Raw genomic sequence first — 14965 nt, forward strand, 5'->3', positions numbered from 1 at the left:
GAGCCAGTCTCCCACGGTATACAAAGTGATGTTTCAGAAGCAGGTGACAGACTTTAGGAAGGACCACACAGGGAGGGACTAACACTGACAACTAAGCCTGTGTAGGCTCAGTCAGAGAAGTGACTACCATCTACACCCCCCCCCACCACACAGACACTCATACACACACCATACCAAGATCTTAGCATGCTGGTAATTGTCAGATCCATTTAGTTTATCCTTTGATTGCTGGGTATGGCTCATGAAATTTACTCTTCACCCTAGTCTCATCCAATTGTAATGTTGGAGAAATTAAAGACACTGGACTACTGTCCAAAAAGCCAGGCTGCAGGCTGTGTAGAAAAAGCTGAGTAATTGCTATTCTGTGATTGGTCTTGTTCTCCCACGCATGGTATAACATAATACCTTATTTGTGTGTGTCACAGTTAATTTAACCAAGAAAGTCAAAAGGAACATCTTACCAGCATAGATCAATACTTGGTACTATGCAGTCTGTCTGGGTCAGGTATCTGGGTGTGGCAAGGAAGGATCCTCTCATGTGAGGTCCATCATCAGGTTCTGGTCATTTCTATTGCTGGGGTCTTATCTGGAGGCTTGCCTGGCACAGAATCTGCTTCTAACCCCACTTTGGAGCTGCTACTGGCCTGAGACTTGCCAGCTGATGGCCAGCTGGATGCATCAGTTCCTGGCTACCTCGGCCTATCCATTGGGAAGTTACAGCATGGTAGATGGTTTCTCTCTAAAAGCAAGACTGGTTGTTTGATAGAAGATGCCTAAGTGAAAGTCACATTCCTGTCAAACTGAATCTGGTTTGGCTGGGTATGTAGCTCAGTGGCAGACATTTGCCTAACTTACATGAAGCCCCAGGTCCATGCCCTAACACCAAAACCAAACAAACAAAAAACAAAACAAACAAACAAACAGAAATCTGCTGAATCTGAGAAGTGACAGTCCATCTATTCAAGAATGTATTATTCCAGGGACAGACAGTCATTAACATCAGAGGATGGAATCTTTGGAGACCTCTTAGAGGGATCTCTCTATACTTTCTTCATTGGAACCTTCCTTCTCAGCATCCCTGGGTCATTATCTCCACCAAGTAGAACTCATCGCATCTGTTTCACTTCTACAAGCCGTATTAACTGGAAATATGCTAGACCAGAAGGTTGCCCAAACCACTCATGGGATGTAGTGTGGAGGCTGACGTGGTGATGGATACCAATGGCATGCATACTTAGTCACCCGAAGTCTTTGTCTATCTAGAAAAGAAAGAGGAAGATGAGGACAGGAAAGAAGGCTCAGAAGGGGAAGGGAGCCAGGAGGAAAAGAGGAGCGTGAGAATTCACGCCATGGTCACAGTGTTCCAGTTCATCATGAAGCAAAGTTACATCTGTGCCCTCATCGCTATGATGGTAAGTAAGTACTTGCAGTGTCCTCCGGTGCACAGTAGGTGCAGACCCTAAGCTTCTTGCCAGGGTAAGGACTTCAGTCTTCCCTAGGCCATGGCAAACATTGGTTGGATATGTCAATTTTTCATGGGATATTTTTTAATGTTATAGATTTCAAAATTCTATCATCTTCACTTACCTTCTTTTCAAATGTTAAGGTGTTTGTCTCAAATTGACTTATCAGGTTTAACTGGCTCCTATTTTGCTAACAAAAGAGGACACACAGGGTAGCTTTCTCTGGAAGATGTTAAGGGTATTTAGGGCTGATGTGGGCTATTTTTATGTCTCTCATAGAAGGGAGTAGTCCCACATTATCTTAGATGTGGATGAGAGTTGTCTGTAATCACTACAGTAGCATCCTTACTGGGGCACACCCAGCTGCCATGGCTCCTAATAGCTTCTTCGCAAATTTTCCACTTGTGAATGTTTCTGCTCACCTCCATCTCCAAATCACAGCTTCAAAATGGTTCTGGGGCTTATACATGTTGAATCATCCTTGCATCTCTTGGATGAAGACTACTTGATCATGGTTCTTTTTGATGTGTTCTTGGATTCAGTTTGCCAGTATTTTATTGAGTATTTTTACATCAATGTTCATGAGTGAAATTGGTCTGCAATTCTCTTTGTTGAGTCTTTGTGTGGTTTGGTTACCAGGGTGACTGTGGCCTCATAAAAGGATTTTGGCAATGTTCCTTCTGTTTCTATTTTGTGGAATAATTTGAGTATTGGTTTTATCTCTTCTTTGAAAGTCTGGTAGAATTCTGCATTAAAACTGTCTGGCCCTAGGCTTTTCTTTGTTGTTGTTGTTTAATGATTGCTACTATTTCCCTAGGTGTTGTGGGTCTATTTAAATTGCTTATATGGTCTTGATTTAACTTTAGTAAGTGGCGTCTTTCAAGGAATTTCTCTGTTTCTTTCAGATTTTCCAATTTTGTGGAATACAGGGTTTTTTTGTTGTTTTTTTTGAGACAGGGTTTCTCTGTATTGTTTTGGAGGCTGTTGGTTCAACCTGGCCTCGAACTCACGGAGATCTGCCTGCCTCTGCCTCCTGAGTGCTGGGATTAAAGGCGTGTGCCACCACTGCCCGGCGGAGTACAGGTTTTTGAAGTATGAACTAATGATTCTCTGGATTTCCTCCAAGTCTGTTTTTAGGCCCCCTACTTTCATTTCTTTCTTTCTTTCTTTCTTTCTTTTTTTTTTTTTTATAAATTTTGGTATTTTCTCTCTGCCTTTTAGTTCGTTTAGATAAGGATTTATCTATTTTTTTATTATTTTTGAAGAGCCAACTCTGTTTCATTGACTCTTTGTATTGCTCTCATTGTTTCTACTTTATTGATTTCAGCTCTCAGTTGGATTATATCTGCTGTCTACTCCTCTTGGGTGTGTCTGCTTCCTTTTGTTCTACAGCTTCCAGGTGTGCTATTAAGTTGCTGGCTTGAGAGTTCTCTAACTTCCTAATGAAGGCACTTAGTGCTATGAACCTTCCTTGTAGCACTACCTTCATTGTGCCCCCTAAGTTTGGGTATGTTGTACATTCATTTTCATTGAACCGTAGTCTTTAATTTCATTTTTTATTTCTTCCTTGACCCAGTCATAACTCAACAGAGAGTTGTTCAGTTTCAATAAATTTGTAGGCTTTCTGTTATTGTTGAAATCTACCTTTAATCCATGTGGTCTGATAAGATACAGGAGACGATTTCATTTTTTTGTATCTGCTGAAACTTGCTGTGTGACCAAGTATATGGCAAATTTTGGGGAATTCTTGGTTCAATGTAGTACTGAGAGTAATACTGTTTCTAAGGAATAATATCGTTGTGACGATAATTCAGGCAATAGTAGCCATCAGTTATTAATGTAATTTAAATAATAACAGGCTTTATCCTAATTTATTTTAAGCAATGAAAATAAAGCAAGTTGTACTTTATTTGAAATTCTGAGGAGAGATTTTTGTCTCCTTTCGGCTTTATTCAGTTCATTCTTGTCTGGTTTCCAGAATCAAATCAGTCTATTGATGCCTCCCAGGCCTGATTTTGGTGATTTCTGGCATTTTGGAATGAGATTGACTTCAGTTAGCCTCAGCCACATCCAGAACACATTGCAAAGGGCCCTTTCACGAAAGAGTACATGTTGAGAGAGTCCAGAATCAGGTAGCAGGTTTCCTGGAATTGATAGCATCCCTGTGCCTGGTCAGCAGTTGCTCTGTCAGCTGCCACAGAGATAACACTCCTCAGTCTCTGAGAACTTGGTGGCAACAAGGAAAAGGCATCATTTGCCCAGAGGATCTCATCACTATTGTATCCTTTTAGGATAGAAGTTGAGGTCGGCCTTTGTCAACTTGCCCTTGTTCAGTGTTTAGATACCTGACACGCAGTTTCTTCAAGTGAAATTTCCAATTTCTATCATGTATTTCTACTTCTGATATTCAAAATTCCCATTTCTCATCCAGCTGTGGCCCATACTCATTCACGAGCATAACTAATCACCAATTCCAGATTATTGAGGAAAACAAAGTAATTTTCATATCGCAAAGTAGGGTAAAGATAAAGAGATTTGGGCTAAAAGGCCTTTGACTGCCCTAAAGGGAGCACAAAGCCAGTGCCCTCCTCCCTTCCTCCCTTCCTCCCTTCCTCCCTTCCCTGCACACACACGGGCTGGGATCTCTCCATTAACCTCCTACTAGTCTCTCGTCACTTAAATGCTGCTACCTTTTCTGTGTAGAGAACTTTGATCTCACTCCCCAGGGTGTGTTGGTTGTACTGACAGCTGTCCTTTGTCCCGTGGCTCTGCAGGCGTGGAGCATCACCTACCACAGCTGGCTGACATTCGTCTTGTTGATTTGGTCATGCACTCTCTGGATGATACGCAACAGGAGGAAATACGCCATGATCAGCTCTCCCTTCATGGTTGTCTATGCAAATCTGCTGCTGGTATTGCAGTACATATGGAGCTTCGAACTTACTGAAATTAAGAAGGTCCCGGGATTTCTAGAGAAGAAAAAGCCAGGAGAGCTTGCTTCAAAGGTAAATAAGTGAGGAGACAGGAAAGAAAGAACAGCAATAATGAGCACAATCACTGCAAGCAAAATTTCATGAAAGTAACCTCTAAATTTAGGGATAAAAACACCAGCGGCCTAGAAATAAATTACATTGTTTAGACACCTCTCCTTTTACTCAGAACTGGAGACTAACCCCAGTGGTCTCACCATTTTACTACCAACTCTGGCCCTTGTTTCACTTTTTATTTTGTGACTGAGCCCTACCATTGCCCAGTTTGGGCTGAACTCACTCTGGAGCCCAAACGATGCTTGAACTTGCAATGCTGCTTCAGCCTCCTAAGTATCTGGGATCAAGTTTATCAAGCCTTACTTAGACAACATGCATGACATCATGCTTTTCTTTTTGACTTAGAAATGACAACCTTTCTACTAAAAAAAAAGAAAGTTACAGTATGTATTTTTGTAATTTTAAATGTAATAGTAATTACGTATAGTCTGTGTAACTCAGTTTATGAGTAAATTCTTTTTTTTTTTTTTTTTTGGTTTTACGAGACAGGGTTTCTCTGTATTGTTTTGGAGGCTATCGGTCCAGCCTGGCCTCGAACTCACAGAGATCCGCCTGCCTCTGCCTCCCGAGTGCTGGGATTAAAGGCATGCGCCACCACCGCCTGGCTCGTAAATTCTTTATAGCATCTATTGTACTACTTCAAGTTTCTCCTGTATCAGTAGATGTGGAAATAGGATTATACAATATGAAATAGAAAGTGCAACATAAAATGTATGGAGAAATTGGGGAATTGTTTTGACAGGTTAACAGTTTGTAAAATTCAGCTTCTTTGTTCTACGAACAATATTTTTCCTAATTATATTCTAAAAGCATTTTTAGCAGCAGAAATGATATAATACTTGCTTTCTATTTCTTTTTTGTCCTGCCTTCACCCTCAGCAAGAACTTGCCATCATTTCATTGCCTATTTATTTTCTTGAATCATTTTAATGGTTTTGATTTCAGAATATTAAATATCATATTTACTATCTGTTTTACACACAAATAACTAAACAAGTGAACAAACCAATAAATAAATACTACTGACTAGCAACGTATCGTCTAGAGTAGAGCTGTGAGTCAGCATGACACAGAATGAGGAAGAACACATTGTCGTCTCTGGCCTCATGAAGCTATGCCTCAGAACATCTGGACTGAACATTTGGCAGCATTGCCAAAGTCCAACCCTTGCTCCCAGCCTCTCTCAAATTCTTCCCTTCAGGAAAGACCCCATATGCTCCTAATTATTCCTACCCTCTGACTACATGTAAACTATACAATTTTCTTTCTAGTTTTCAGCTACACTTCATTTAGTAGAGACTTCCAGAATTTTAATGTCAAATTTTCTGAAGCACCTGTCCCCCAATTCTTTCATTTGTCTCTGCATGCTTATCAGAAATTGTTATCATCAACCTCAGTTGAAAGAAAATGATAATTGGCTTAGATGACTTTGTGAAGTGAGAGATGATGCAAAGCTAAACTAACTCATTCTTAGCCTTTAATTTCTTTTCTTTTCAGTAAGTATGGCAAATACTTACTGAAAACCTTTTCTAAACCACAAGATATCATGTCACGTCCATCCACTAAGAGATCTAGAATCAACATGTCACTGAGATGTGGAGACACTGGTATTGTCACACACCACACACTTGCTGGCGGGGAGTGAAAATTGGTGGAGCAGCTTTGGAAAATGGACATTTGTTGGTTCCCCCAAAAAGTTAAACACCCAGCACGAGATGGGCAACATGGAGACATGGGAAAACATATATGAATATCAATAGCAATGTTACCCATTGTAGCCAAGCAAGCAACTTAAATGTCCTCAGTCAAACAGTACATGAGATTCTGCTCCCCAATATAAAAGCACAAATGAATGAAGAACTGTATGCACATTATCATGAGATTAAACCTATTACACCAAGTAAATAAGTCATTTACAAAAGAATGTGTACTATGTCATTCTCTCTACTTAAATGTCCACATTATATAGGTAAGTGCAAACAAAAAGCAAATTAATCATTGACTAGAACTAATATATGAAAGAAAGGAGTGATGGAAATTGTGCTGCTTTGTGGGGTGATGAAACCATGTCAAAGTAGGTTGCAATAGTGGTTGTGCGACCCTGGAAGTAGACAGAAACCCACTAGTAGACACTCATCAGGAGGTTCTTTGACTCTAATTCAGAGCTCATGCATGCTAAGCATCCAGCCTCTGAAACGTACCCTTTAAAAGAGTAAGTTGTGTGGTACATGAACTGTATTTTAATAACACTAATGCCAAAACAAAAACTGTCCCTACTATGTGCGAGGCAGCATATTCTCTAGAGAAAGTAACTCCTTGAGTTGTTCATCTTTAACAATGCTACACATGACCATAGCGTGCGAGTGATGCACACATGCACAGCGATTGCTACACAGAGAGGCTTGTACACTGCGCTCCCATGACTACCAGGAGGAAACGCTGTAAACGTTCCTGACCCTTCCCCCACCTTGTTCTGTTTTCAGATTCTCTTCACCATCACATTCTGGCTGCTTCTGAGGCAACACCTTACAGAGCAGAAGGCCCTTCGGGAGAAGGAAGCACTTTTGTCTGAGGTCAAAATTGGAAGTCAGGACCTTGAAGAAAGGGGTAAGTGGGGTGACTAGAGTGATGGCTTGGCACTGGCTGCTCTTCTAGAGGATACAGGTTCGATTCCCAGCACCATGTGGTGGCTCGAGAACATCCATAACTGCAGTTCCAGGGGATCTGATGTCTCTTCTGGCCTCTGAGGACAGAAAGAAACTTTTAGAGTAGACACGTGAGTCCATAGGAATTAAGTGTGTTATTTGACTTTCAAAAAGGTGACTCCCAATGGAAAACAACACTAAATATCAGAGAAAGTTTCTGTGAAGACAAACTACATTGAGAATTGGAACCAATGAATTAGCTCACATCCTTGAATTTTAATTCCTGGCTTTTTAAAAAAGAAAAGAAGCAGGGGAGAGGGAGTAGGGAGGGGTAATGATTTATTGAAATGTCTTTAGCTTTAGTCTTTCTGTATGAATAAATGAGGACTTGCACTCCAATTCCATAGGCAGACAGATAAGTATGTTTATTGATTATACAATGGATTAGATGATATTAAAGAAGTATGGAAACTGGAAAGATGGCTCAGTGGTTAAAAGTGTATTCTGCTTGTACAAAGGGCATGAGTTCAATTCCCAGCATCCACATTAGGCAACTCCTGTCACTCTAGCTTGGGGGATCTGCTGCCCTCTTCTGGCCTCTACCAGCATCTGCAGTCAAGCACGCATACCCTCCTGACACACTCATAAATAATTAAAAATAGACTCATCTTTAAAAAACAAAAGTTATGTATTACCATGTGAATTAAGTAGCACCAGTACTTAGAGCTGAGCTGGCAACCCTAATACAGTCAACCACGAGAAACCCAGCACAGACCAGCTAATATTGTTTGGTTAGTTCTTATTTAGCCTAACCTTTGATTCTTGTTTTAGCAACATTATTCTATAAGATTTAAACTTGCCTATGTGAGCGTGAATACATCAACACAATAATTAATATCCAATTCTAGTAAAGAATGTCTAATTGGGCATAAACAGCCTAACCCCCATTTCAGTTTCACTCCTGTAAAGACTTTTCCTTGCCAGCCGCTTTGGTTTTTCCCCACCAGTTGCCTGGGCTCTGCCACGTTGTAGTCCCCAAATAACACACAAGACACTGTATTAATTATGAAGCTGTTGGCCTTGCTTGTTTCTTACTGGCTAGCTCTGACTTAAGTATTTAACCCATCTAAGTATTTCTCTTACCGGACGGACATCTTACTTCTCTGGCGGGCTACATGATGACTCCCTGTGTTTCTCCTACCCAGAGTCCTCCTGGACTCCTAGTCCCACCTATCTTGCTTCCCTATTGGCCAACAGTGCTTTATTGGCATATACACAGGACTACTCCCATCACACTCCCCTCTCTCTGGGAATCCACTGGTTTCTTGAATAAGTTATTCAAATGTAGGTATCTTTGGAAAGACAATGCAGATAACTTAGATATAATTTCCTGGTATATTAACACATTTTAAATCAAGATGAGGTTTTTCCTTCCTTCCAAGCTGTGAACTTATTTTAGACTTATCTTAATAATAATTACAATTTGAGTTTATTTTAAACTAAATTGTATTGGCCTTAACTGTTATGTTTTTAGTTAGTTAAATCTTTGGGTTAAGACAACTAGTATCAGTTGAATTCTTATCTGCTTATGTTGTCTAGAGCCATGGAACAACTAGAATCAGAAATGACACCATCATGTGATTTTATTTGACTGTTGTTACATATTTATCTTTCTACTGTCTGACACTCAATACTGAAAATGTAAAAGGGGTTACAGAGAAATGAGCATAAAATATTCTCTTATATACTCCATTTTAGGAAAGTTATAAAAAACTATCCATTAGTGTCCATGTTGGCTTATATTTTAGAGCCATCTAAAATCATTTAATAACCAGAAAATGCATGCTTCCATGTCCACATGTGTCACCCATGGCCAAAGCATGGATGTTAGCCAGGGCTAATGACATGGTCTTCTGTTTAGAAGATGAGGAACTCCAAGATGTACAAGTGGAAGGACAGCCCCCAGAGAAGGCAGAAGAGGAGGAAATAAAGGAGGAAAGGCATGAGATAAAGAAGGAAGAGGAAGAAGAAGTGGAAGAAGATGACGACCAGGACATCATGAAGGTGCTGGGCAATCTGGTGGTGGCCCTGTTCATTAAGTACTGGATCTACGTCTGCGGGGGCATGTTCTTTTTTGTCAGCTTTGAGGGGAAAATCGTCATGTACAAAATCATCTACATGGTGCTGTTTCTGTTCTGTGTGGCCTTGTACCAGGTAGGTAAACAAGAGTGCCAAGTTTCCAGTTCTCACACCCGACCCACCAGTAGAGATAGTTCTCTCCATAGAAATGACCATATGCTAGGCCGTGACTGATGACACTCAGAACCCTAAAGTCAAGAATGACAGAATCAATGTATTCTCTCTTTTTAAGGATTTCTGTTTAATCAATGTTCATAATCTTTTAGGTACTTATGTATGTCAAGTCTTTATTCTATAGCTAATAGCTCAAACTCTTTAATAATATTTATAAACTTTATTGTAAAGAACTAGCAGAATAAATAACACACCAATATTAAAAAAAAACCAACAGCTGAAGTCTATACATCTCAATATACTTTCCAGGCAGTAAAAATGGCCATTCTGAAGTACTTAAAAGTGAAAAACCCATGGCAGAGTTAAAACTAGAACTACTTCAGACACGCTTATTTTACAATTTTTAGATTCCGTAAACTTAGAAATAAACTTCAAAAATTTTCCAAAAAGTCTTGGTTTGAAAACATTCTTTGTAATTAGATCACATTTTAACATTTAGTATTAAGAGCAATGTGTGGATAATCTTAAGCAATTAAGGATTCTCCAGTTTGCTCATATTGCAGTCTTTGGGATCAGGAAACTGTGTGTGTGTGTGTGTGTGTGTGTGTGTGTGTGTGTGTGTGTGTGTGTGTGTGTGTGTGTTTTGTGTGTTTATGTGTTTATGTGAGGGGAGGCAGAAAGACAGAGAGACAAAGAGACAGCAAAACCTTCAGTAGCATGAACTAATCATATTAAAATGAGTTAGCCTCTTCATAAACTTAGGTTTAAGTGATGTGAGAAAGGAATCCAATGATAATGGTCAAAATAACACTATAATATTCTTTTGGGCATCTAACGGAATACCTGAAGCAATGACGATAGCAAGAGTACTTTATGTGTGAAAAGGAGAACTGAGGATGTTCTCAGCAGAAATTAATGAACTCTTGAGTGCCTCCAAGGCATGAGAGATGCCCTCTAATGAATATTTCACAGTTTTGCTTATTAAATATAATATTGTATGCCAAAATGGATGCAGTTTTCTGTAAAAAGAAAAAACCCATGATGACTGCTGTCCCTAGGTCTCTAGATATGAGATGTGTGGAGAGGCTTCTGGATACTGTCTGGGAACTCTATAAAACATGTGCTCAAGGAGGAGTAGCTGGAACCGGTGACATCCAGCAACCCATGGAAAGACAGAGTTAGCCATGGTCAGTTCACCTGGTATTCTAACATCTGTTGACACAAGTAAACTGCAAATGGAACCTTTAAAACTGTGAAACGAAAATAGGCTTAATTTCAAAGGTCCTTTCGTATAATCGGTGCCTTGTTTAATTAAGCCAGATACCATCTATGAGTCATTTTTTTTCTTTTTCCCCAACCACTTTTCCATTGCTTTTGTTTCCTTTGCTTCTCAATGTCTGACTTGCAGGTGCACTATGAGTGGTGGAGGAAAATCCTGAAGTATTTCTGGATGTCAGTGGTCATTTACACCATGCTGGTGCTCATCTTTATATACACCTACCAGTTTGAAAACTTTCCAGGCCTGTGGCAAAACATGACCGGCTTAAAGAAAGAAAAGTAAGTGATTTGTGCCTGAGATGGGATGGGAAGGGGGCAAGCATGTTGACCCTCCCAGTGCGTGTTGTTCCTGAAAACTCAGTGAACAGTTTTAGTAAAATGTGATGCTGAGGATGTCTACAAGGGTTTCAAAGGCAAGTTTGAGCAATCCCTTCTCCCATGTTCCCTTTGCCAGTTTCTGTGCTAGACGTGTAGTGAAGATTCCATGAAGGCTGGCTGGCAAAAAGATTTTAGGCCTCATTTATAGAGAGATAATTTCTAGTGCCCATCCAATGTGAAACATGGCTGCTTAGCATAATGTCAAGCCCTCTGTTCCCTAGGTCATCGCAGTTTTCCAGACCATGGGAGGTTCATGAATTCACCTGCCTCTGTGTCTAGGCTTAGACTCCATATAGTAGCTGGTGACACAGGGGAAAACAAGATTGCACACTACCAAAAGCTGCAAAGTGCTGTCTTCTGATTTTCTCTTACGAATCTCTGTGATTAGTTTAGAAATCCAGCTATGTCTGGGTCTTGTTCTGAAAAAGCAGAGGCATCAAGGAGAAAGAATAAAAGAAAAGGTTTATGTATGATCAGACAAATACACCCACAGAGATTCATTATAAATGATTATTGAACACTTGTCCTGTGCTGGGGATACAACAGGAAACCAGAAAGAGTTGAAGCCTGGGAAGCCAAAAAGCAATTTACCTTGATGCATGTAGGCACATTAAAACTAATGGTAATCTATGAAGGAAACACTAGGCTGCTGGAATGCTACAGAGAGCAGTAAATGGAGTGGTGCTCTCAGCATTCTTTGTAAAGATGTCCTTTAATCCTACCTGATGCCCAGGAACCAAACAATTTTGAGAAAAATGAGATTTTTGAATCTAGGATGTGGGAGAGCATCCTGGGCATAAGGAGCAGCAGATGCAAAGGCCCTAAGGCAAGATGTAGCTGACCTTGGGTACAGGAGAGATGAAAGGAAGTTCCCCTTCTGAGAGCAAGGGAGAAGATAGCAAGAGAGGTTGGCGGGAACAACAAATGCCCAGGCTGTGGTACAGAAAGCAGTTTACATTTTATTCTCGTTGGAATTTTCTTCAAATCTTGGCAGATTCCTTGAGTAGCAAAGGGAATGTGATTTGTGGGCGACAGAAACAAAGTCACATCACATGCACTTAGGGACTGTCCTGTGACAAAGACAGGGTCCTCCATAGAAGATGGGGAAGGAAGCGGCAGATAATGGTTGTGTGTGTGTTGGGTGGGGGCAGTTGTCCAGAGGCACTTAGGGGGTGAAACAAACATGCAGGAGTATACTAGGAGCCAGGGGATGCTTCCTGGTGTCTAAACTTTGGACAAGGCAGATGTCTGCACCGTTTAGTGGTTCAGGAGATGCCAGAGTGGAGAATGGCTTTGCCAAGGAAAAGAGGGAAGCCATGGACAGCTACTGCTGAATCTGAAGTCCAGTAGAAACGTGGGCCTGGTTGCACAGGAAATTATGCTGATGTTACTAGGCATTTTCATTTTGGCAACAAAAAGGGAGGTAAGTTTGCAGGGAATGAGGAGACCAGCCTAGAAGAGCGCAAGAAAAGGAACCCCAAGCTGAATCTGATGGATTCCATTCGCTATGTGCAGTACAGAGGAGGAGGTGGGGCCAAAGAGAAAACCAGAGATGTGGCTACTGATTCCAGCTACAATGAGCTGTGAGGACAGGCTAGTCTAATTGGTGTGACTAGTAGGGAGAGAGTTGTGAGTGGTAAAAGCAAAGAGAACGGCTGTTGCGGCTTGTGAAAAAGAGGCCGGTTAGTAGTGCCCCAGAAAGCTTACTACTTTGGTTCTGTCTTCTCTGCCAGGCTTGAGGATCTTGGCCTGAAGCAGTTTACTGTGGCAGAACTGTTCACACGCATATTCATCCCCACTTCCTTTCTGCTGGTGTGCATCCTACACCTGCACTACTTCCATGACCGGTTCCTGGAGCTGACAGACCTCAAGTCCATCCCCAGCAAAGAGGACAACGCCATCTACAGGTGAGCAAATGAAAGAAGCCATGTCTCCAAATCCAGCACGCTAACTTGGACTTTCAACCTTCAACTTCTCACTGGTGTGTGTGTGTGTGTGTGTGTGTGTGTGTGTGTGTGTGTGTGGTGTCCTGTAGGCAGCAGAGTTACAAGATGCCCTATGAGATGATTTCCATGCAAACTTGTCCCCTTGTAGGTAGCCTGGGCAACCCAAGTCTCCTATGTCACTCTGATGTGCTTCAATGATAATCAGAGCTTGACAAGGAATAGTTGTTAGAACTGAAAACTCCACAGAGAGCTTGTTAGAGAGAAAATGACCCTCAGTGACACTTGCCAATTATTATAAAATATCACAACTTGATCATTTTTTACATTGCTGTGATACCTACAACTAAAACTATTTACTATTGAATTCTGACACTGTGCATGCTTAATTTAAGTATGCTCAGCAAAATTTCAAGAGTTATATTCAAATAATTTAGAAATACATTTTAAGCTTGGCATGCATGGTACATGACTATAATCCCATCACTAGGGAGGCTGACAGAAGAGGATGTGTAACCACAGTTCAAGGTTAAAACAAAGTGAGTTCAACAAAAACAAACAAACAAAAATGGGAGGGTGGATAGGAAAATCTCTCATTTGTGAGAGTTAACTGTTGCCAATGATGACTTGAAGTTTATTTTGGTCCTAAAGCTTTCTCTTCCCTTCAACAAACATTTTCTGCTCTTTAAAATGTCTTCCTGTTTGTAGAGGCTTTCTGTCATTATTTCCCTCATTGCCATGTGTCTGGGTTCTCATCATCAAATGTTATATGGGATATAATTTGTACAGAAGAGTAAATGTTTTCAGGACCACAGTTTTACAGAAGACAAAAGGCTCAACATAGGTTTTTGCCAGACTAATCACCAGTGTTGGCTGATTTTCTGTTAACTTGACACAGTTAGAGCTCTCAGAGAGGAAGGAGCCTCAGTTGAGGAAGTGAGATCAGTCTGCAGACAAGCCTGGAGGGCATTTTCTTAGTTAATAATTGAATGGATAGGGCCCAGGCTATTGAGGGTAGTGCCATCCCTGGGCTAGTGCTCTTGGGTTCTATAAGAAAGCAGGCTGAGCAAACCATGGGAAACCAGGTAAGCAGCACCCATCCATGGTCTCTGCATCAGCTCCTGCCTCCAGGCTCCTGCTCTGCTTGAGTTCCTGCCCAGACTACTTTTATTGATGAACTTATATGTAACTATGAGTGAAATGAACCTTTTCCTCTCCAAGTCGCTTTTGGTCATGGTGTTTCACCACAGCAATAGTAACCCTAAGACACCACCTGAAAAAGAGTTAGATTCAGTATGTATGTGAAACCTGAACTTAGCCCAGAGTTCCCTTGAAATACAACTGTACTGCCATGCCTATTATGCAAATTCTGGAAAGAGTTACTGCTGTTACAAGTACGCATTGTCTTCTTTCTAGAGCTATAGCAATACAACAGTTGCTTATCAGTTCATTCAGACAACAGCCCTTGGAGATCACTGCTCCCTTTCTTCCCGAATATGGCTCAGCCCTGAGCATTCCTGTAGTGGTGACTTTTCCAGAAAAACTTAGGCGTATGAGAAAAAGGGTAGAGGTGTTGAAGAGTCATGTGGGATTTCACTTTCAGATATATATATATATATATATCAGTTTTCTAGATCATTATGGAAGTTAAATAACCTTGCTGTTATGAGGTTTTCTGTGTTCTATAAAAGTCACAAAATTTGAATGTGAGTATTTGGTATGTACATCATCTTTTGAAAGTTCTTTCTGATTACATTTTTCTTACTGATAATTTTCACCTTCCAGTATGTTTTTGTCCTGAGTTCTAATCAATGACTGCATTAAAATCCACGTGATGAAATATGAATATGTTCAGAGTTGGGATTGGCTTCCCTGCTATCCTTCTCTTACCTGTTTGCTTTGGGAGGCTTTATGAACACTGGTTTCAGATGGAGAATATTGGACTCGCTGTAATTGTTA

General features: G+C 40.7%; 1 protein-coding gene across 3 annotated transcripts in view; it reads left to right on the forward strand.

Moving 5' to 3' along the window:
- Positions 1 to 14965, forward strand: part of Piezo2 (piezo type mechanosensitive ion channel component 2) — a 342822-nt gene that overhangs the window by 246180 nt on the left and 81677 nt on the right. For all 3 annotated transcript variants that reach the window (XM_040741718.1, XM_040741719.1, XM_040741717.1), the window contains exons 12-17: positions 1264 to 1412; positions 4238 to 4468; positions 6993 to 7116; positions 9076 to 9368; positions 10816 to 10964; positions 12797 to 12970. In XM_040741718.1, coding sequence (XP_040597652.1) covers positions 1264 to 1412; positions 4238 to 4468; positions 6993 to 7116; positions 9076 to 9368; positions 10816 to 10964; positions 12797 to 12970 — 1120 coding nt within the window. The remainder of the gene's footprint in view (positions 1 to 1263; positions 1413 to 4237; positions 4469 to 6992; positions 7117 to 9075; positions 9369 to 10815; positions 10965 to 12796; positions 12971 to 14965) is intronic.

This window comes from Mesocricetus auratus, unplaced genomic scaffold (genome assembly GCF_017639785.1).
Source record: "Mesocricetus auratus isolate SY011 unplaced genomic scaffold, BCM_Maur_2.0 Super-Scaffold_6730, whole genome shotgun sequence".
NCBI lineage: Eukaryota > Metazoa > Chordata > Mammalia > Rodentia > Cricetidae > Mesocricetus > Mesocricetus auratus.